Raw genomic sequence first — 21,112 nt, 5'->3', positions numbered from 1 at the left:
GCTTGCTGTCCAACAAGGGGAGGGATCCAGATGGCCAGGCCTTCCTCACGTGTTTCAGCCCATGTTTTCTAAGAACAACTGAAGGGCCACCAGGGTCAGAGAGTCACCAAAAGAGTGTTCTTGTCGGCCAGTCAAGTTGGTGCTTGAACTCCTGAATGGAAAATATTCTCAGTATGAAACACTGGAAGGCAAAGATGGGGACCAGGCACTGCCTTTCTCCGCTCCCAGGTTCAAAGAAGGAGGTCAACTCACCCACTGAAGACTGGAGCCCTGGAGCATATTGTCTGTTCCTAAGACAGGAAAATCAGTTAAGGATTTGTGTGTTCCCACAAACAAGACCCCACCAGGTTTTCTTTGTCAAATGAATACTTTAAAAATAAGCTCTCCCCCTCCCTTCCAAAAGAGCAGATTTCCTGGAAAAGCCCTGTGGCTAATATCCAATTGGCCCATTTGTGGCTGCAATAAACCAGACCTGAGCCTGCTCTTCCCTTCAGTGGGCAAAACTGCTTTGCCTCGTCTGATAAGTTCCAATTGTGAGACAGTTCCTGCATCTCTCTAGCCGCTGTGACAGCTCCCATGCTTCTGTGCCGGGGGAGGGGGCTAGAAAGCAGCAGCCCCAACCTCAGGAGCTGAACTGCAGAAAAAACAAAGGCTACCAACCTGCCTTCCACTGAAGACCCGTACACTGCGCGAGTCAAAAAGAGGGTCGTGAATATATCTACAGACCCCTCGCATCCTGGACATAAATTGTTTCAACTCCTACCCTCAGAACGACGCTATAGGGCACTGCACACCAGAACAACTGGACACAAGGACAGTTTTTTCCCGAACGCCATCTTTCTGCTAAACAAATAATTCCCTCAACACTGTCAAACTATTTACCAAGTCTGCATTACTACTATTAGTCTTCTCATCGTTCCCATCACCCGTCTCCTCCCATTTATAACTGCATGACTATAACTTTGTTGCTTGTATCCTTACCCTATGACTATCATTAAGTGTTATACCTTATGATTCTTGACGGATGTATCTTGTCTTTTTATGTACACTGAGAGCATCTACACCAAAGACAAATTCCTTGTGTGTCCAATCACACTTGCCAATCAAGAATTCTATTCTATTCTAGTGTGCCTGGTGCTGCTCCTCTTCATCCGGGCGAGAGTTGGCTATGGTCTACGATGCTCCCTTGCACTGGAGTGAGGGCTGTGGAATGCTCTCCTTTCTCTCTGTTCTCCCTATTTTACACTGGGCACGTTGTCTGGGTTCAATAGGTTTTAACCTATTCTCTTGTTTACATAAAAATCCAGCCATTCGGATCGGTAGCCAATGAACTATAATTTACTGCACCCTGGGAGCCTGCCACGCTTATCCACCATTTGTGATTTAACATCTTGGGCAAATCTCATTGGCTGTTTTTAAAGCCAACCTGGCTAAGCAAAATCCAAGGCTCAGCATGAGGTGGAATCAGACACATCTTGGTACAACTGATGGCTCAGCACCAGCTGTGGGCCCAGGGAGACCAGAAATCAAATGCAGGCACCAGACTCGGAGAAATAAGCAACAGTTTAATGAGGGTGAGAATTGGCGCTCATAACCGCCAGGCTTGGACATTGAACTAGGGTCAAAGCATAGAGGTCAACTAGGAGAAAGGGAGTTGCTGAGGCCTGGAGGATCTGATAGGAATGGCTAAGTATACGATTCCCTCGTTATCGTGTCTTGTAGACACATTTGGCTGTAGGTGTAACAAGGGGTACATTATTGTAACTATTTGTATTCTCGATATCTGACCTAGTGTTTACAATTCCTCTGTAGACTGTGTGTCTACAAGCCTATTAATTTGTCAATGCCAACTACCAAGCCAGCAAAGGTGAATACCATTGATCTTGGGAAACAGAGATCCGTGATGACCCCAATCAATAGGATTTGTAAACAAACACTGGACTGCCCCCCCCTCGCCTTTTCCAAAACAGGCGGGCTCATTCCAGATACTCCGATAGCTATAAAAATACACAAAGACTAATGAGGCCGTTCTCCTCTTTTAGCCTCTCTTTTTAAATCTCACTCTGCCCCTCCACCTCTCACTACCCATTGATCTCCTGGCTGAGATTAGGAGCCTCCAACTGATCTGAAGGGCACCCGGTTAGAGAGGTTTGATCCATAATTAAAAGCCGTTGCTAGTTGCTCTGCCACAGGAACCAAGTTTAGCACAATTTCCTTTACACTGTCTCCAATCTTTTGTAAATATCTTTGATTACTTTCTGCAAACGACCTCCTGAATGAGAGGATCACACTGGTATTTCGTTTCAGGCTTAAATGACATTTTATGATGCTGTTAATCCCGTCCATCAATTTGAATATTTAGCTGAATGGTTTGAACTCTACTTGGTGATCTGGGATCCTTCAAGCCAATCTGCACTCTCACTTTCTCCTGATTTGCTTTTAATCCCACTTTGGCTTTGCACCATATAATGGCAGAGGAGTTCAGGCTTTGGGCTAGGCCAGATCCGCCTCCAGCCCTTTAGGGGTTAATGCCATATGTTCAGCATCCTGGATCAGGGAGTCAGAAGTCTATTATGGGATAGGAAGGGAGAAGCTTCCCAGGGATGCTGCTCCTTTGAGAGGCTTCCAAGCAGAAGGGTGGCAGGCGCTGTCCATGGTCCTGGGTCTTTTTGCCAGCATGGCTCCCTCGGCTGTTGATCTGCAGATTTTGTGGTCGCAGGTAGGCGCAAAAGCGACGGACACGTGGCAGAGAAATGAGGAATCATGGGGAAGGTTATCCAGGAACAGACTCTGCCTGTTCAGAAATGCCCTCAGGGAAGAGACGAGGGAATGAGGAACAGAGGACAACCCCCCCCCATTTACATTAAGCAAGGAAAGTAGAAAGGGTTAAATATCTCAGCCAGATTCTGCTTCCATAAATCAGCTGTTCCTCAGAGAAGGGATTATAATACAATACAATAGCAGAGTTGGAAGGGACCTTGAAGGTCTTCTAGTCCAACCCCCTGCCTAGGCAAGAAACCCTATACCATTTCAGACAAATGGCTATCCAACATCTTCTTAAAGACTTCCAGTGTTGGGGCATTCACAACTTCTGGAGGCAACTTCTGTTCCACTGATTAATTGTTCTAACTGTCAGGAAGTTTCTCCTCAGTTCTATGTTGCTTCTCTCCTTGATTAGTTTCCACCCATTGCTTCTTGTTCTACCCTCGGGTGCTTTGGAGAATAGTTTGACTCCCTCTTCCTTGTGGCAACCCCTGAGATATCGGAAGACTGCTATCATGTGTACCAATATCCAACATATGTGGATTTTGAATGCTGAGCATGGCCTGGTCCAAGACTACGCTAAGTGATGGTTTGGCTGCCCAAATTCGGCTTTATTCCCCAGGAAATGTAAGTGGATAGAGAAAGCTTTAGGGTAATTTCATTGCATTTTGGTTACGACCCTCCCGAGTGAAGGGACCCGTGTCAGGTGCAGGAAGGATGCAAGGGGAAGGCTGCGCTGCTCCCAGCCTTTGCCACCCGCCGCGCTTCTGAATGACAGAGAGAGCCAGAAATATTTCCTGCTTAATCCAGGCTCCCATTGTCAAATATTGATTCAATGCAACCCCTTAGCAACCCTTGCTGTCTAAATAGAAGGGCAGGATCAGTGTCAATGCTCAATCGGATATGAAAAATGGTGACGTGGGCATAAGAGGAAATAATGTGATTTTTGCAAGGAGACAAACTCAGCGGTACGGCCACTATTTTTCATATCCCAAAACAAATCGTATCTAAACTGAACTCTGTGTTCCAACTCTCTTATTTAGAATTTGCACAGTCCTCGCCCCTTGGAAAAACACACTCAGGAAAATGCTTTTCTAGGAAATATTGACGAAGAAAAGAATATCACTTTTTCTACTGGCTGTCGAGTGAAGCTCAAATGGGAAATTCAATCTCAGGGCTTCTACCCTTATAAATCTCTTTTTGTTGTGATTCAAAAATGTAATTATGGATCTTGAGTTCAGGGAATCTATGATCTGGAGTGCAGTGAGCTATCATGAGATTTATATATTAGTATAATGTGTGAATCATAATAATGGAGGTTCATTAAAAACAGTTAAACTAATCAAAGGTTAATATCTACAACACACCACAACATCAGTCAAAATTATGTGGCTTTTAGCAATAATCTCAATCAATTAATGCTTACTTTTGGGGGTGACAAAGCATATTTTTGATAGGATTCACACATATTGTAAAGACATGTCTTGCTAACCTAGATTATTTAATAAATATGATGGCTGGATTGGCATAGCACCATTCCTTTTTTGCTTGAGTTGCATTTGATTGTTGCATTTTGAAAAGTTTTTGATCTTGAAAGTTGATATAAAAACATATTAAAGAAAATAAAGACATAAACTATGGCTTACAAACCACAATGTCAAGGTTCATTAAAAAACACACACACAGCCTACGACTAGTACATTATGTGAATCAGGCTTAATCTATCTAGTTCAACATTGACACTGAATGATAATCATTTAGTGACACTTAACCCTGTTTTAATTAGCCATTTAATTGAAAGATTTGTTGACAAGCTTGTGTTTCTGGCAGGGAAGCTCATTTTTCATGCTGCCCTGCTTTCGAACCCACAATTCATTTGTCTTGTTGTTATAAAGATAGTTGCATTAGCCTCAGATAAAAAGCCCCTTAGCCATTTTACAGGTGGGAAGAGGCAACCAGAAGCCATTTTTCCTGGGTTTAATCAGCTTTGAAGGGACCACCAGGTGTTTGGCTGTGCAGCTCTCACCTATGATCCGGGGAGGGGGGGGGGGAGCTGGCCTGTGAGTGTTTTTCCCGAGCGATGCTTACCGTACAGGGCAGCCCCTTCAAAACATACATGTTTAAACAGATGTTTCCCGTCTTTGAAAGCCAAAGCAATTCCTGCCACCGAACACGGTGAACAGATGGAGCTGCCTGCGCTCGACGGCCAGCCAAGAGTGACCTTTTGCATCTCCATCAGCAGAACTGGAATCCTCCGGCCCCGCCAAAGGCTGCTGGGAATGAGCGGAGGTGGAAGGCAGAGATTGGACAAATGAGCCGTCATTTCACGAGGTGGCTTTGGAGAGGCCTCTCTGAGCCTGCAAGTGGGCAAGCAGGAGAGCGGAAGCAGGAAAGTGGCCACTGGATAGGAAAGAAAGGAGGAAGAGGATTGAACAGCTTCTGCTCCTCTGGAGGCAGCACTGCTCTTATTGCAACGCTCTCCCTCAGGAGCCCAGGAAGGGGAGTGTGAGGAAGTTGCAAGAGGAGCATGCATGGCCACCCTCTGGGAGCGCTGGTCAAGGAATGGGATCCAGACCCCAAACGGGCCCTCCGACTTAGTAACGCAGAGGCCCACGAGGCTTTTGCTTTTCCACTGAAGAAAAAGAAGATCAGAACGAGACTCAATAGCAAGAAGGATGAACCGAAAACAAAAGAGAAAAAAGTTTTCACTCCAGATTTCTATCCAGAACATTTGTACAAAGACAACTGATGAAGGTCACTAATAAATGATCCGGTTTGAATTATTTTATCCTTCGTGCAGATAAACCACTGTGTGATCAAGCATGAATCACAGTGTACAGACCACGGTGGCTGTGTTTGCACATTATACCAATTTCCACTTATCTCTGGGGGAGAAGGGTATAAACTGCAACATTTAGTTCCAGAGGCAGCCTGTCCCTAATTTATTGCTCTTGAGCAACAGATCAGCTTTGCCAAAAGGCATCAAGTGATGCGCTTTATATTGCTTTCAAACAGGCAACCCTCCTTATGACCTCTGGAAAGGAGCTCAGGGAGCGGCGGGTGGGGTGGGGGGAGCGAGCCCTCCAAGCATCATCCCTTTTCCCCTGAGTTTCTGAAAGCAGCTTTTCTGGAAACAAGCCGTCTGTTCAAGGAATGCCATGCAGTGTGCTGTGCTGTGGACGAACAGAGTGACTGCATCGGCCACTGATAAAGCCAGCTAACTCACCACGCGGGAGCAGCGGAGAAAGGGAGACAAACAGAACGTTCTCTAGCGTCATCGGCAAGGACAGGGAAAGGAAACCTGCAGGTAGGCAGCCTTTAGGGATAAAAGGCCTGTCTTGTCCATAGTAGAGTCGTCTCTTAAAAATGGATGGCATTTGTTCAAATTCCTCATGATTTCCAGAAGAGAAATTCCAAATTATTTCAAATAAGAAAGGGTTCGTTTTTTCAGTCACAGTACTATTAGGATTGTCTGTGTATTTTGATGGGCAGACAAGTCTAGGTAATTATTCTAGATATTTATCCTCGCTCACAAAACATGCGATTTCTTGAAACAAACACCCTGGGACAGCAGGTGTTTAGGAGCATGGTGAAAGCTCTCACTTAGCCTCCTGGCCTGGGTTCAGATGAGATGTTTAGCCATCACACAGCTCTGGGATTTTTAACCACACTTTCTCTCCATACCCAACCCGTTCATTTGCGCATGTCATCCTTCTCTTTCGGGAGGCCATTCCTTGCCTCTGAAGGAGGAGACCACGATCCCCCAAACTTTATGCAAGGACAAATTGGCTTGACGTTAAGGTCTCATCTGAACGGTCTTCCATTTGTACGTATCTGCTGCAAAAACCAGCCCTTTGGGAAGGGCAGCACCGAAGATTACCCAAACTCTGATCTGCCCCAAGGTGCAAAAGACACGACAATAACCAACAAGGACAGAATTTTGGACGGATGGATTCATTCACAAGCGTCATGGAGCAATTGCTCCTCTGTGTGGACCAGGGTTGGATGGGCTACCCAGGACCAATGCAGGGCCCCCAACTTTGGGTCCGTCTCTTTGTTGCCTTCGTTTCTCCTAAAGACAGGTTCCCCCCAGAGTCCCTGGGAGTGGGGTAGCCTGTTCATTTGAAATAACACTATTATCTTCCCTCCGTGGGGGGGGGGGAGTGTAACTGCCAAACACCCTGGCTGAGAGGCCAGCTGCCGGGATGCCATTCAAGCCACCCTCCCCGGCCCTGTTTGAAAACAAAGTGGCTCTGAAGTAAAAATAGCCCTAAGACGTCAATGGGTTTTCCTCCCCTTTCATCCAGACAGCCGCTGCTCTCATGCCAGGCTCTGAAGGCCAAAGGTCGTCGGAAACGGCTCCCAGACACACGAGGGCCCTCTCAGGTGGGGAGGCTGCTGGGGTCTTGCGAAAGGGACTGGCTCCGGGCAGAGGGCCAGCTTCCTTGCTTTGCCGGCTCTTGCCAGGCCCACATCTGTGAGGCGCTCGGGCATACTGCCCACCCTGGGCGACCCAGAAGGCAGTGCCCGGGCCCAGCCAGGCTAGGAGGGGCTGGGCTGCTTCGGCTTCTGCTGCAGCGGCTGGAGCTCAGGAGCAGCCTCCGCGCAGAGGCGGCAGCGAGGGAGTCCTCCACGTGGGAACGCCTTGCGGGTCGGGCTCCCTTCTTGACCGCCTTGGCGTCGCCGGGCTGCATTTCGGGGCCGCCATCCCCGCCTCGACCTCCCGGGCCCTTCCGAGGCTGACTCGCAGCCCCCAAACTCCCGCGTCTCCAACCTACCCCACCCCCGCCCGCGTTTGACAACCGCGAGTCAGTGCGTTCAGACGACGCGCGTTCCACGTCGGCTGACAGAACCGCCTCCCGGGCGCCCGGGCGAGCCCAAGCCAATCAGGGCGCGGGGAGGGTCGCGCGCCGCCTCGCGCTCTCTGGCGGTGGAATAGGGGGACGCCTGGGCGGGGCAGGACAGCCTGGCCACGCCCAGCCCGTGGATCTCTCTCTCCCCCTCCTTAGGCGCTCGGCCAAAGCGCGAGGTGGGGGGGGGGGTTTCCGTCCTCCCCCCCCCCGCCTTGAAAGCGGGGGCGAGAAAAGGGAGGGAAAACCCGCCGCTTGGGCCGAGAGTGCGCATGCGCGGGAGCGCCGCCATCTGAAGGCGGAGTGGCGTGGCGCGCGCGCGCCTCCTCCCCCTCCCCACTCCAGCCTTCTCGGGCGCGCGCCCAGCTGTCCTTTCCCTCCCGCCCTGCGAGGAAGGCCCGCCGCCGCCGCCGCCGCCTTCGCCATGGTGCTGGAGTCGGTGGTGGCCGACCTGCTGAACCGCTTCCTGGGCTGCTACGTGGAGAACCTGAACAAGTCCCAGCTCAAGCTGGGCATCTGGGGGGGTAAGAGGCCAGGCTCCCGGAGGGGAGGGGCTTGGGAGGCCAGGTGCAGCCCCCGCCCAGGGGCCTCGCAGGCAGCGGGTCGGGAGGGGGGGCAGCCCCGGGGACGCCCCCGCCCCAAGGGAGCCCCTTCTCCCCCCCCTTCTCCAGCTGCCCTTTGGAAGCGCTTCCCCTCCATGCCCCCCTGCAGAAGGAGAGGCGTTTGGCAGACCCCCCCCCCCTTTGCTTTTATCTATTTCAATGCATTCAGTCTGGGCAGGGGGGGTGTTCTATAAAACTGGGGGGGGGACCCCAAAATGAAAACAAAACCAGCTAAAACCTAAAGTCGAACAGACAATAAACCTATGGCTTACTCTTTGGCAACCTGCATCTGATTGCCAAGTCTCGCTTTGTGGCGACAACAGATTCTTGTGACTCCTGGCTGTGTCGCAAGGAGCCGCCTTTCCCTCCTGCAAAAGGCCGTTTCCTTTTCTGGAGGGGAACCATTTGGGCATTTCTGTTTTGGTTGCCCTTTGGGCTTTGACCAAAAGCGGAGTTCCTCCCACTCCAGCAATAATAGCAAACAGAGTACAATACACAACCCCTTATGCCCTATTTCTCACTCCTGTTCTCAAAACTTGGCCCTTTTTCTTGGTTTGTGTTCTTTGAACAATCTGTCGGCCTTAAGTTGTGCTATGTGAGAAGAGTGACGTAGCTTTGCTTTTGAAAATACATGTAGGTCAGTGTTTTGCTCTCATGCTAGATTTCTTCCAAACACTCTGGCTTAAAAGTTAAAAGAATGTTATTATGACATTTACATTTGACTAAAAAAAGAAAGGACATTTTAATGTCATTTGTGTTAGTCAGAAGAGCCTTAGGAGGAAGACTTCTGGCATTTACAGAACTAAAACCAAAGTTGTTGCTTTACTTGAGATACATTTCTCAATGACTGGACAATCCAGTTTTCCCAGTTGCAGTATAATCGGAAACATTTTCTCCACAAGTCACATTGTTGTTTTGCGATTGTTTGCATTGGAAAGTCTCCAATTAGAATACTTATACCTGGAAGGTGGATTTCAGTTGTACTGCATTTACATCACTTCTGAAAAATGAGCCAGGCATTCCTTATTGACTGTTGCTTCTATTTCCTCTTTTGAAAACGGACTCCTGAAAAAAGCCCCTTAAAGTTTCCTTAGGCTCTTGTAAAAAGGATTCTTGCTTTTGTGGAGTCAATTTTGCAGAAAGTGTATTTACTTTCTGGATTGGATTGAAACTTCATTTGGGTTGAAGCCAGACCAGGGGAGGGGCAGGGAAGGGCAAGGAAGAATTGAAGGTTGCCTTGAAAAATCATCTGGCCTGTGGCAACTAAGAACAATGTGCTCAAGTTTGCACACCATGAGGCAGGCAGCCACGAGATAGCAGAGTTATGAAACGATAGGGACCTCGCAGGCTTGAAATCACAATGGATTCTTTCAAGGTTGGCTGGAGGCTTTTCGTGGAGATGTTTTTTTACTTTTGCTTTTAAAATCTGTTTGCCATTGGTTTGAAAATGGTATTAAAAAGATAGGATGTGTTTTGTTACGAAATGGCAGTTTTTCAGGAATGAGACATCCTCTTAATTCTTCCTGTGGGTTTGCGATAAGAGCTAAATACAGAGTGCATGGACAGAGTGCTCCAGAGTTTGCCCTTTCCTTGTAGCTTCCCCTAACTTTTAGCGTGATTAATCAGCATATATAGTTTTCCCCAAAAAAGTTCATCCAGTATTTAATCAAGATAAGCGGCTGATAGCTTTCTCTGCTCTTTGTGGCTGTAGCCTTGATTTAACCTTGCATCTGTGTTGCCTGGCTTCTCTCTTCACCAAAACACATAGAAAGCCCTCCTCTGGGTAGAGATAACTGATACGGGGAGAGCTGTACGCATCGCCTTCTGATTCAGGCTGTCAGAACGAGGGGTAGCGCATAAAATGGAAACATTTTCAGCTCCTTTCTGATCTTCAAGCCAAAAAAGAAAGTATTTTGAGTATGCAGCAGTTTGGTTGCAAGACCCTAACTTTGTGTCTAACTTGTAACTAAGATTAAAAATTGCATTGCTGCTTTTTTGCTTTAAAACCCATGGTGGGTTCCAGAGAACTGCAGCCATTTAAGAAGGAGGGGGGGTTGCCCCTCACCTGCAAGACCACTTTGCTCTGTTCCTCCTTCTATATAATGTTCCTTCTTCCGTTTGGAGAAGCTGAGGCAAGAATTATTTTTAAGCTTGGTAGTGGCAACCTGTGTACTAATGGATCAAGGGATCTGGCAAATAAAATTTGATTTGTGAACAAAAATAAAAATAAAACCCATGGCGGGTATAGCAGGAAGTTGCAGCAAAGCGCATTTCTAGAGATTGGCGCCGAGTCAAATACTACAATAAAATTAAGTGTTAGTCTTTCACAGTAAAATTCTGGTGTTTCTTTCCTGCTCAGATTGGGGAAGTTCTCAACCTATGTAAAAGAGTCTATTCATGCTCTACGTAACTTTCATTTTGCAGATGTGTCTGCATTTTCTCTACAAGATTAAAAACTAAGTAACTGATTAACGTTAACTTTGTTTTTCCTCTGGGTCAATTATTTATTTGTCACTGCTCGTTGATGGCGCCTTCCAAATTTTGTTAGTGTTGCTGCTATTGAAATTAGCATGAGAAAGTTAACACAATTCTTACACTGCCTTGTTCCTTTCATAGTTTTACAACAAGAATGAACAAGGCTGGAAATCAATTGTGTCCAGCACTGCCTATTTCATTCTCTTTCTGTTGCAATCTTTTTTTTTTACACTTGTTTTAGTATTTTAGTTTTTATGTTGTCTCCTAAGACTGACAAGAAGAGAGCAGGCCACAAATATTGACAAATGCACAAATAAGCCAATATTCCATAGTCACTAAATATGCTCAACACTTAGCTGGGGAGGCATTCCACTCCCCTGACTTTTTTTAAACAATGCCTTGCTTTTATTTGTGGATGTTGTCGCTGTGGCTGTGTAAGCATCAGCTTTTCTGATTAGGCAGATATGGTGGGAATGTGGCTCACAGATACCTTGTTTTCTTTCATAGGCAATGTGGCCCTTGATAACCTCCTAATCAAGGAAAATGCTCTGGTAAGCAACCTGGAAGTTATCTTTTTGTTACCTCCATGGATCCAAACTATGATTTACAAACTTGATAAGCACAAGGTCCAATCTGGGTCAGTTCACCAGGACCAGTTCAGTTTTTCCAAGCTTTTGGATTTCTGCTGGAGCCCATCCTCGGGGAAATACTCTCTACCACCAAAATATGTGCTTTGGGCTATGCTAATCTTATATTAATAAGTGTAGTTAACACAGTTTTGATTGGTTTAAGAATCCTGGATTTTGGGGGTCATGCTGTAAGTTTCGTGGTGTTGAAGAGATGCCCCATCCAGATAGTCCTCTTCCCGAGAAGAGCTCCTAGCGCTTTCTTTAGCTTCCCACGTTAGAGGAGCATCCCCCACCCCCACCCCCGTTCATCTTCACCCTGGCCTAATTGATGATCTCTCATCTGTAACGAGACGAGCCAGAGTTGGGAGCAGATTTATGGAACGACTATGTGAGTCATTCCCCCTCCTCCCCCTTGTCCACCACACCCCAGTTGCCCCTCTGAAATACGTCTCCACTCTTGCATGGATAGGAAGGAAAATTCAGCATCCCAACCCCGGGGCTGACTTTTCTTCCCCAGGGATTGCTATAGTAAGGCAGGTTGAAGTGCCTGGTCCCCTTTCCTGCCACCCTGACCTGACCATTAACTTTTACTATGGGCCAATGCTGAAAAAAGTATCTTCTTTTTCTTGCTCAGAGTGAATTGGACGTACCGTTTAGAGTGAAGGCTGGTCAAATAGGTAAGTTCTTCACTCAGAATGATGCTTAGGTGGTTCTGGGCATCCTCTGGGCCTGCACTGGAAAAATACCTGGAGATGGAAGCTAGGCAACATTCAACAGCCACCCATTTAGCAAAACGGGCTTTGTAGATGTAGCTTCAATCAGGAACGCAGCCATTTTACTGTTGTTGGTTTGTTTCCAGGCACAGACCAAGTACAAATCATGGACTAAGGAATAAGGTGCACTTGAATATTGTTCTTACAGGCAGAAGCCAGAGGCTGGTATGGCCGGTCTCTGCTTGCAGCTTATTTAATGTGTTGGCAGAACCAATGAAAGCTAAATGGAGGATACCTTGTTTTTAGATAAGCTTACTCTGAAGATTCCTTGGAAGAATTTGTACGGTGAAGCAGTCGTTGCATCCCTAGAAGGCTTGTATCTTCTTGTTGTCCCCGGGGCAAGTAAGTTTCGTGGCGTAAATTTACATTGCTCCGTGGACCTGTATTGGGTTGGTGTCAAACTCCCTACAAAGGATATATGGCCAATAGAGCCTGCACAAAGCAGAAAGTCCTCAGCTGTTTTGGACGTAGAATGTCATAGCATTTCCCACTTTGAACATTGAGAAGTCTTTGTGCTTTGAAACGTTCTCAAAATGCTTTGTTTTCTACAGCTGTTTTGTACTCAAAATAGAAAAGTGAGTGAAATTTCACTCTCGGAACTAATTTGAAATTAAACATTTTTTAACCTTGAGTTCCTGGTGTCTTTTGCAAAGCATCCAGACAAGGTAAAATGTTAGTTGAAGTAAGCCGATGCGTATCTGAGTCTCTCATCACAGTCCAGGACCTCCTAGGATTAAGTCCTGTGTGTACAGGGGACCTGGCTGCCAGGTGAATCTGCGTAGAATTACATTGTTTGTCTTTCTTTGTTGGTAATCTTACATAAAACATCTTTCCAGAAGGCCATGGTTACCCCTATGTCATTGGTCTTAAGTGTGTGGTTTGGATGAAGAAACTTGTAGGTAGAAGATCAGGAATATCCAATAACAGTTGGATGCTAAGAAATCATACTCAGGTTCCGAGCTTGCCACAAAAATATGATTCTTAATTTCTGTTCTCTGTGGAGATTCTGATAATTATAGTTATGGAACTCAATATCTCAGGAAAGATGGACTGCATAGGTTCATATGAAAAGAGCAGGTTGATGGTCTGATCGAGATATTACCTTGATGCAATATTGAATAAAATATGACTTCCTTGTTGTTGTTTTCCTTGCAGGCATTAAATATGATGCAGAAAAAGAAGAAAAATACCTACAAGATAATAAACAAAAGGAGTTGTCAAGAATTGAAGAAGCCTTACAAAAATCAGCAGAAAAAGGTAGATTATTTTTAAGAGGTGAACATGACTGATGTGTTCAAAGCTACTTCAGAGTCCAAGTGAAGCAGAGCAGTCCTGGAAAACCCCCAAAGGCAAAATAACTGTGTTTTTATTAATTTTACAGAAGAGGGAAGGACGGGAAGATCTCATTTTCCATGCTCTAGAAATATCACCATACTGGGAATTTTCTGCTTTCATTTTCGTCCTTTACATTGTCTTCAGACAGAAGCCCCTTGTCTTGCATAATTAAAAACCAAATGGGGCAGAGGGAATCTCCCTGTAAAGTGGAGCTTTCAACGACAAACATGGTTGTGGGACACAGTTTTGTTTCTTGAATTGCGTAGGCACTCTATTGTCTTAGTGTTCAAAAACATGCATTGGTTCAGCTTGCTTCAGAGTTGCTTCTCTGCTTTTAAATGTCTGCTTTTTGATCATGCTGTCATGTGGATGAAGGCGTGTCTTCAGATCTCATGCATGGCCTGGAGACCATTGTGCCCTCGCCCGGTGGGTATGCATGCTTAAGCACTCTAGTCAGGCAATTGGAGGAGGGAGGTTGAATGGCTGGATGGGCAGATTAGCAGCCTACATCAGGGGTCTCCAAAGTTGGGCTCTTTTTAAGACTTGTGGACTGCAACCCCTAGAATTCCCCAGCCAGCCACGGACTCTCAGTTTCTGATGACAAAATCTTTCTTTCTGATGGGCATTTGGGAACAAGCAATGCTAGTAAAATACCTTCTCAATTCAGATTGAAATTGTTTAAGAATATACTAAGGTTTCAGTTTGAAGTAGCTTTGAGAACTTGTTAGCTAGAAAATTAATCTTGACAACTGAAAAGGTTACTCCATTTCATTTTATCTACACTTACATGAAAAATGTAGAAATGCCTATAATTGCAGTAGATTTTTTTATTGCAGGTGCTTGTGGAAATTTAATTTAGCAGTTCTGATGAAAAATGATATTTTCCTCAGTTATCTTCTTAATATTTTCCCCTTTATTTCTGTTGCTTGCTTTATAAGACTTTCCTAACTTTAATTTATCCTTTTTCTGTAAAATTGCTTACATTATGAAGGACGTAAGTCTAAAAAGACTAAAAAACATTTTAAGAAACCATTTAAAGCTCGTGAGCACTCAAAAGGTAGGTACAATGAGCAGAATTTGCTGAACATTTCTGCTTGCTTGCTTCTGTTTTTTATAAATTGATTTTAATAATTCTGCAGTAATATGTGTGACTTTATCGTTGCCAGTATGGTCTTCATAAGAAATGAATGTAAAGAGAGAGAAACAAAAGGAAAACTAACAAAGCTTTTTCATGGTGTACATTGTACATTGAAAAGAGGGCTGCAGATTTGGAAAAAAAATGTCCTCACAGCACTGGGGAGAAAATGGTTTCTTTAATACACAATTCGGTTGTGTGTTCCATGTTGGCTATTTCTCAAAAAAATATAAAAAGTTTAGCCTGTCTTTGGAGCGTCTTGTATGGTTTAATGAATTAGGTTAAGATCTAAGATCTTCTTTAGACTTTGTTGTGTAGCAAAGAGGAGAAAAAAAGAGGAAATGTTTAGAAGTGATAAAAAGTAAACAGATGATGTTTAATATGATAATTGAAGGAATGAGATGGAAACTAACTTACAAATTATTTCTTAGATAAACCAAAAGAACAGAAGAAAGATACTTTCTTGGAAAAGCTTGCAACTCAAGTCATCAAAAATGTACAAGTCAAAATCACCGGCATCCATATCAAGTACGAAGATGATGTAAGTGGCCTGGAGCCTGTGCAAAACTGGCCAAGAGTAAGAAAAAGCAGCCTCTTATATGAAGGGCTGGGCTGCTTATCTAAGGACCAGGATGGTAGTTTTCATAAACGATGGCCCAAAACGTAAATAAAATATAAAATACATTGTTTCTTGAAGAGGCTGGCAACTTTCCTGTACAAGATTTACAGAAGGTTGTTTTTGCTTCAAAATATGTGAAAAGAAAAGAATTGCAAAACAACTAAATCCTGTATTTTATTTGCTAGCACCCATTTTGGATCTTATGCAGATTTTTTTACGTGCAAATAAACTGCAAATGCAGTTATGCTAAGGTGTTTAATATTCCTTAGGAAGTATTTTCTCCTGTACTTGTAGATCACAGATCCTAAGCGACCGATTTCTTTAGGAATGACTCTGGCAGAGCTCAGCTTGCAGGTAAGGGAAAGGGGGGTTTAGAACTTCCTGGTGGGCTGGCAAAAGAATGGCAAGTTATTTTAGGCTGTGTTTATTTTCACACTGGAAGCCATTCATAAAGACCAATGTTACTGTGGAACCCCCAATGCAGATTTATTAACAGTGGAGGAATTAGTGGGGACGGTTCAAGAGACGTTTCTAGCTGTGAGACTTTGACTAAATAAATCCCTTCCAGATGCGAGAAAAGCTTGACGCCTAAAAAAAGTGTGAAGCCGGTAAGATCAGGTTAATGTCTTTTTTTAAATTTCCAGACCACAAATGAAAACTGGACTCCGTGCATTTTAAACGAGGCTGCGAAGATCATCTACAAGGTACGGCTTGTCCTGGGGTTCAAGCACAGCAATTTCTTTTAGAGGTACCTGGAAAAGCATATTCAGGGACATGAATTTTAATGGCCAGCATGCTTAGTGATGCATCGCGCTTAAGCCTGAAGTGGCAGGGCTTTTGATCTCTTACCCCGTGAATAGTGGTTCCTCGGTGCCTCTTTCTTCCTCATTTCCCCAAAAGCTCAGATACGGGTTTTTGAAAACTGGCTTGTGCTACGGTCTTTTAAAAGCATGTTTTGATGCTCCCTCGGGCAAGCAGAACAACTCCTTAATTGGCTGCCAGCCCCAGAAGTGCTTTTGGCAGCTTGTCTAGATCAAGGCAACGTTCCCCTCAAACAAAATTGTTCTGCCTGGCTTTGTATCCGCCTCGGTAAATGTCTGTCCTTTGATGCGTTTCTGCAAATGCTCCTCTGACTTTGTTGCTGTTTGAGGGGTCCTTGGTGCTCTCTGTTGAAGCCCCTAACCAACGGCATCTTTTCTTTCAGCTTCTGAGCCTTGATTCCCTCAGCGTCTACTGGAATGTGGAGAGTGAAATGTATTACCGCTCTTCCCGCGAGCAAATCTTGGTAATTTAAATCTTATTGTACTTTATGTTTGTGATGTCTTTTCACCGATAAGGTTGATAGAGCAGTAATATAAGATGAGATTAGCCAGCAGCCAAGGACTTCCACTTCAGGGAATTTCCTTTGCATGATGTCATCCCCAAAGCCCACCACTGGCCGGATTTAATGGGCACGCTTGTAAGATGAGAAGCCGGAGTCTTCTTCCTGACCAGTGTTTCTCAGGCTTGGCCTCCTTCAGATGAGAGGACTTCAGTTCCCAGAATGCCTCATGTAGCCTTGAACACTGCCCTAGACAGAGGAAGAATTCAATAAACTTTAACTTCAAATTAGGCAATTTGTCAGTGGGATGGTGGCCCTCAAATATAACGCCTGACATTTTTTCTGCATTGTTTCCTCTAATGAGTTAGTTAGTTTACTTTATTGTCATTGCACTTTGTACAACAAAATTAAATGCGATCTTCAGTGTGCAATGACAGTCCAGCTTGTGGTTGTTAAGGAACCATGTGCAGTCTTTAAGCACAACATCAGGGAGTGGCTGGTTTCCTCATTGATTTGACTTACGGGAAGCTGGCAGTGAAGATCACAAGGGGGGATGATGTGACTGTGGGATGCTGTGACCATTGGGACTGTCTGCCTGTTGCCAAGTGCCCCAATCATGATCCTGTGGCTGTGGGGACCCAGCAAAAGCCACAACTTCCAAGGACCGGCCATAAGTCTTCTTGTTGAGCCCTGTTGTAACTCCGAATGGTTGCTGAAGAAGAAGTCACTAAGTGAGGACTACCTGTATAGTCCAAAGCCCTTCCCTGTCCTTCATGGTTGGCAAAGCATGATGAGACCCCTGACGGCAACCATCGGGCCAACCCCTTGGTGGGCTCCGTAGTGCCCTGGGTCTCTGGCCTGCTGGCAAAACCATCTCTTCATGCTCTTTGAAAGAATGTCGTGTGTGTGTGTGAAACCTTATGATTTCTGCAAGAGGCAAGAGAGAAATGAGACGTTCTGACATGTTCTCCTAATTTAAAAAAAAAAAACCACCAGACCGATCACTGTGTGGACATTTTGCAGCCAAAGAGCAGACGGTGCAGGCTGGGCGTGAATGCCTAGTGAGGGGGATGCACAGTACACGGCTTGCTCTGGAAGGAAAATAACGCCTAGGTTGAGTTACGTCTCTGGCACGAACTCTGCCTCCTTTAAAAGGGGCGAGTTCTCCGCATTGTCACCTGAGCTTCAGCCAGACTATGGTGTCCTTTACGTCCATCACTGAAATACTTGAACGGTTGTGGGTTTCTTGCAAATACAGGAGCGGTTGAAAAAAGGAGTCCCTTCTATGAACCAAGAGCTTCCTGACTATCAGTACAGTAAGTGAGAAGGGGAGAGCCGAAGGGGTAGGGTTGGGTCCATGGGTGGGAAGAGGGGGAAAACCCCAGCCCACCTGTGAGGATGACGCTGGGACTGACACAAAGGATGGGTGGTCTCTGTAGGGACCCACTGAAGGCTGCCACCAGGTGAAGAAAAAGGGGTGTGGGGCGGGTGAGGCTCTCCTGGCCACGGAGTTGTGCGGTGGAGAAGAATTTAGCCCAGGAGCCTCATAGAGACAGGCGGAGAGGATATGATGAAATAAATAGGTCAGACAGAGTGCATGGCGCGTCTGGTGCTGAAGTGAGCCCTTTTGGCACCACCATGCTGTCTGAGCTCACCCATGGGAGCAATAAATGGAGTAGCCTATTTTAATTCAGCAAATTTGCAGGAATGGTTTTATTTCAATTTTTATGGAGGCTAGTTCCTAATTTCTCTCTCTTTCTCTCTCTCTTTGAAAGTATTTAAACCCGTATCGGCTTCTGCAAAACTCTACCTTAACCCTCATGCCGAAGAAGAACTGGAGGCTGCCAAGGTTGACTGCGCCATGGAAGTCCAGAGCATCGCTGTTGAACTCACCAAGCCTCAGGTAGTAGGATGTCCCCAGGTGACGACTTCCGCCAACTCTTCTAGATGAAGGGGCTTTCCCAGGAATCCTGGGCTGCTTACCGTTGTTAGAAACATCTTCCTTGGCAATGCTCACAATTCTGTGCCTCTCTAGTCAAGATTCCTCTTGTGTTTTCTTTTCTTTTCTTCATTTAGTACCTTAGTATGATTGATCTCTTGGAATCCATTGATTACATGGTCCGAAATGCCCCGTATAGAAAATACAGACCCGAAGTACCTCTGCACAGGAATGCCAAACAGTGGTAAGCTGGAGATATTTCTGTGTTGCTTCTGATCTGGTTGCAAGAGTTCTTCAGTGCAGCAAATGGCAGCCATTGTTGAATCCCAAAGGAGAGGGGCCGAAAAGTCCTCCTAAGCAACTGGCATTTTCAAAAGTATTTTAAAATATTTAAGGAAGAATTGTTTTGTCTGCTTTGGCCACAAGAATTAAGGGAAGATTTTGCAGAGGAACAACTAGGAACACAAACTCCTTCGGTTGAGGAAATGCTTAGAAATTCTTGCCTGCAAATATCCTGCCTGCCCAGGTCTTGTTCCTGTTAGTTCAAATTGCTTATTTCCCAGGGCTCAATAGTGTGATTGTTTCTTGCAGGTGGAGGTATGCAGGAAATTGCATTCTTGACCTTCACATCAAGCGATACACACAGATGTGGTCGTGGAATCATATAAAGAGCCACAGGCAACTTCTGAAAAGTTACAAAAGCGTTTACAAAGTTAAACTGACACAAACCAAATTATCAGAGGAAAATCAGAAACAAATCCAGGTAATTGACCCAAGGCTGGAAGGACTGGCCCCTGCGGGAGGAGGAGGAGAAGGGTTGGAGGAAGGTCCTAGAAACTCCATGTCTGCATTTGCTCCACAGGACTTGGAGAAGGCTCTGGATGTTTTCAACATTGTTTTAGCAAGGCAACAAGCCCAAACCGAGGTAGGTCACCCCCGCCCCCCCGGCTCCTCTTATAAGGATTTTAAAATAGTCCATTTTAAACACGGGGTGAGCTTTATACACCTGCTTTAGAACTGGCTGCGCTGACCATCAATAGAAATCCTTCCAGGGCAGGTTCCATTGTCAGCAAAAGTGTTTAGAAGTGTTTCTAAAAACAGCACATTGAGAAGCTGCTTGTAATAGGCCAAGGCAACTTTGTGCTCTTTGCAAAGGATTTCGTTTGAAGGAATCTTGCAATTTTATTTCTTCAGTAGTGATCATAAACTATCTCTTAGTATACATACCCGAGCTTTGCAAAATGGCTGTTTTGGTTATTTTCCATGAAATTTTAGTATTTAGGGGGATGGTTTAGTTTGCATAAAGACTCCGTTTCTTTCTGTTTGGTGAACATGAGGCTGGTGAAAATGCTGAACCTCTGATCCTTTGTCTCTGATTTCTAGGTTGTGAGGTCAGGACAAAAACTCTCCAAGAAATCTGCAGACGGGGAGAAGAAGAGTGGCTGGTTTTCTGGCTTTTGGGGCAGGAAGGAACCCAAGAAGAAAGACGATGAAGAAGACAAGTCGGTCCCTGAAAGTAAGCCTCAGTCTGTCCAGCAGCCCCGAGACCCCCGAGGCGCTGGTTGCAAAGGGCGGAGCATGAAACCCCAGTACCAGCCCAGCCTCAGACCTACCTGAGGGGCAAAGTGCCAGCCCCTCCTTCTGCTCGGAGGGTCCTCCAAGGTAATTCCTTCCACCCTTTCTGCAGCTATCGATGACCTCATGACCCCTGAAGAGAAGGCAAAGCTGTTCACCACCATCGGCTACAGCGACAGTTCCCACAACCTGACTTTGCCCAAAAAGGTAATGGCGCCTTTGGATTAAATCTGGAGCCTCACAGAAGAAGATGAGCTGCTCCATTTTCCGTGGGCGAAGCTTACAAGTGGGCTGCAATTCACCTTTCCCTCCCTGCGTTGGGGAGGGGAGGGGGACCCCGGCTATCGTGTCTGCCTGACGTTTGTGCTGAAAACACCCCATTCAATGCTCTGCCATGCTTCTGTCTCCCGCTTAGTATGTGGCCCACGTGGTCTCCCTGAAGCTCCTCAGCACTTCCTTTACTATCAGAGAGGACAGGGAGGTCCCAGACACCCTCAAAATTCAGATCATCGATTTAAGCACTAAAATCTCGCAGAGGCCGGGCGCACAAGCTCTGAAGTAAGTGCCGGTTGCACAAGTCACTTCCAAGCTCGTTGTGTGAATCTGGGCTCCTTGGTTGATTGAAAGGGAGACTTCCGCGGCGTCACTGATGACAGGCCAGTCTCCTGGGCGCTTCTTAGGTTAAGGCTTGGGCCTTCTTCCTCCTCCTGCATCGGTTGGGCTCTCAGCCGTTGCAGTTGTAATTTTCTCCTCTTTAAGACGGAACCTGGCATCATCGCTTCCTTACAGTTTGAGGAGGGGAAACCAGTTGCCTGTTGATCATTTGCAGGATAGAAGCAAAGCTTGAGCACTGGTACATGACGGGCTTGAGGCAACGGGACGTGGTGCCTTCTCTCGTGGCCTCCATTGGGGCTGCTGAGTCGTCTCTGCTTGAAATCCAGTTTGAGACCAACCCAGAGGACAGCGTGGCTGACCAGAGCCTCTTCCTTCAGTCGCAGCCCGTGGAAATAATCTACGATGCGGTGAGTGAGATTGGTGTGAAATGCTTCTCGGTTCTCAACATTTGAATGTATTTCTGTGTTTGCAGTCCCATGAG

The 21,112-nt window shown here is 45.8% G+C and overlaps 1 protein-coding gene across 1 annotated transcript in view; it reads left to right on the top strand.

Moving 5' to 3' along the window:
• The first annotated feature begins 7,970 nt into the window (after positions 1-7,970).
• The window catches only part of VPS13C (vacuolar protein sorting 13 homolog C), a 52,761-nt gene continuing 39,619 nt past the window's right edge, over positions 7,971-21,112 (top strand). The window contains exons 1-18 of the mRNA XM_081965251.1: positions 7,971-8,137; positions 11,198-11,241; positions 11,954-11,996; positions 12,339-12,434; positions 13,248-13,349; positions 14,994-15,103; positions 15,476-15,535; positions 15,826-15,885; positions 16,386-16,466; positions 17,761-17,818; positions 18,278-18,405; positions 18,579-18,685; positions 19,033-19,204; positions 19,304-19,366; positions 19,825-19,957; positions 20,129-20,223; positions 20,432-20,574; positions 20,846-21,038. Of these exons, the coding sequence (XP_081821377.1) occupies positions 8,038-8,137; positions 11,198-11,241; positions 11,954-11,996; positions 12,339-12,434; positions 13,248-13,349; positions 14,994-15,103; positions 15,476-15,535; positions 15,826-15,885; positions 16,386-16,466; positions 17,761-17,818; positions 18,278-18,405; positions 18,579-18,685; positions 19,033-19,204; positions 19,304-19,366; positions 19,825-19,957; positions 20,129-20,223; positions 20,432-20,574; positions 20,846-21,038 (1,788 nt within the window). The 5' untranslated portion in view covers positions 7,971-8,037. The remainder of the gene's footprint in view (positions 8,138-11,197; positions 11,242-11,953; positions 11,997-12,338; positions 12,435-13,247; positions 13,350-14,993; positions 15,104-15,475; positions 15,536-15,825; positions 15,886-16,385; positions 16,467-17,760; positions 17,819-18,277; positions 18,406-18,578; positions 18,686-19,032; positions 19,205-19,303; positions 19,367-19,824; positions 19,958-20,128; positions 20,224-20,431; positions 20,575-20,845; positions 21,039-21,112) is intronic.

The sequence above is a fragment of the Natrix helvetica genome, assembly GCF_964273705.1.
Source record: "Natrix helvetica genome assembly, chromosome: 12".
In the NCBI taxonomy this organism is placed as follows: Eukaryota; Metazoa; Chordata; class Lepidosauria; order Squamata; family Natricidae; genus Natrix; species Natrix helvetica.
This window is presented reverse-complemented; position numbering and strand designations above follow the sequence as displayed.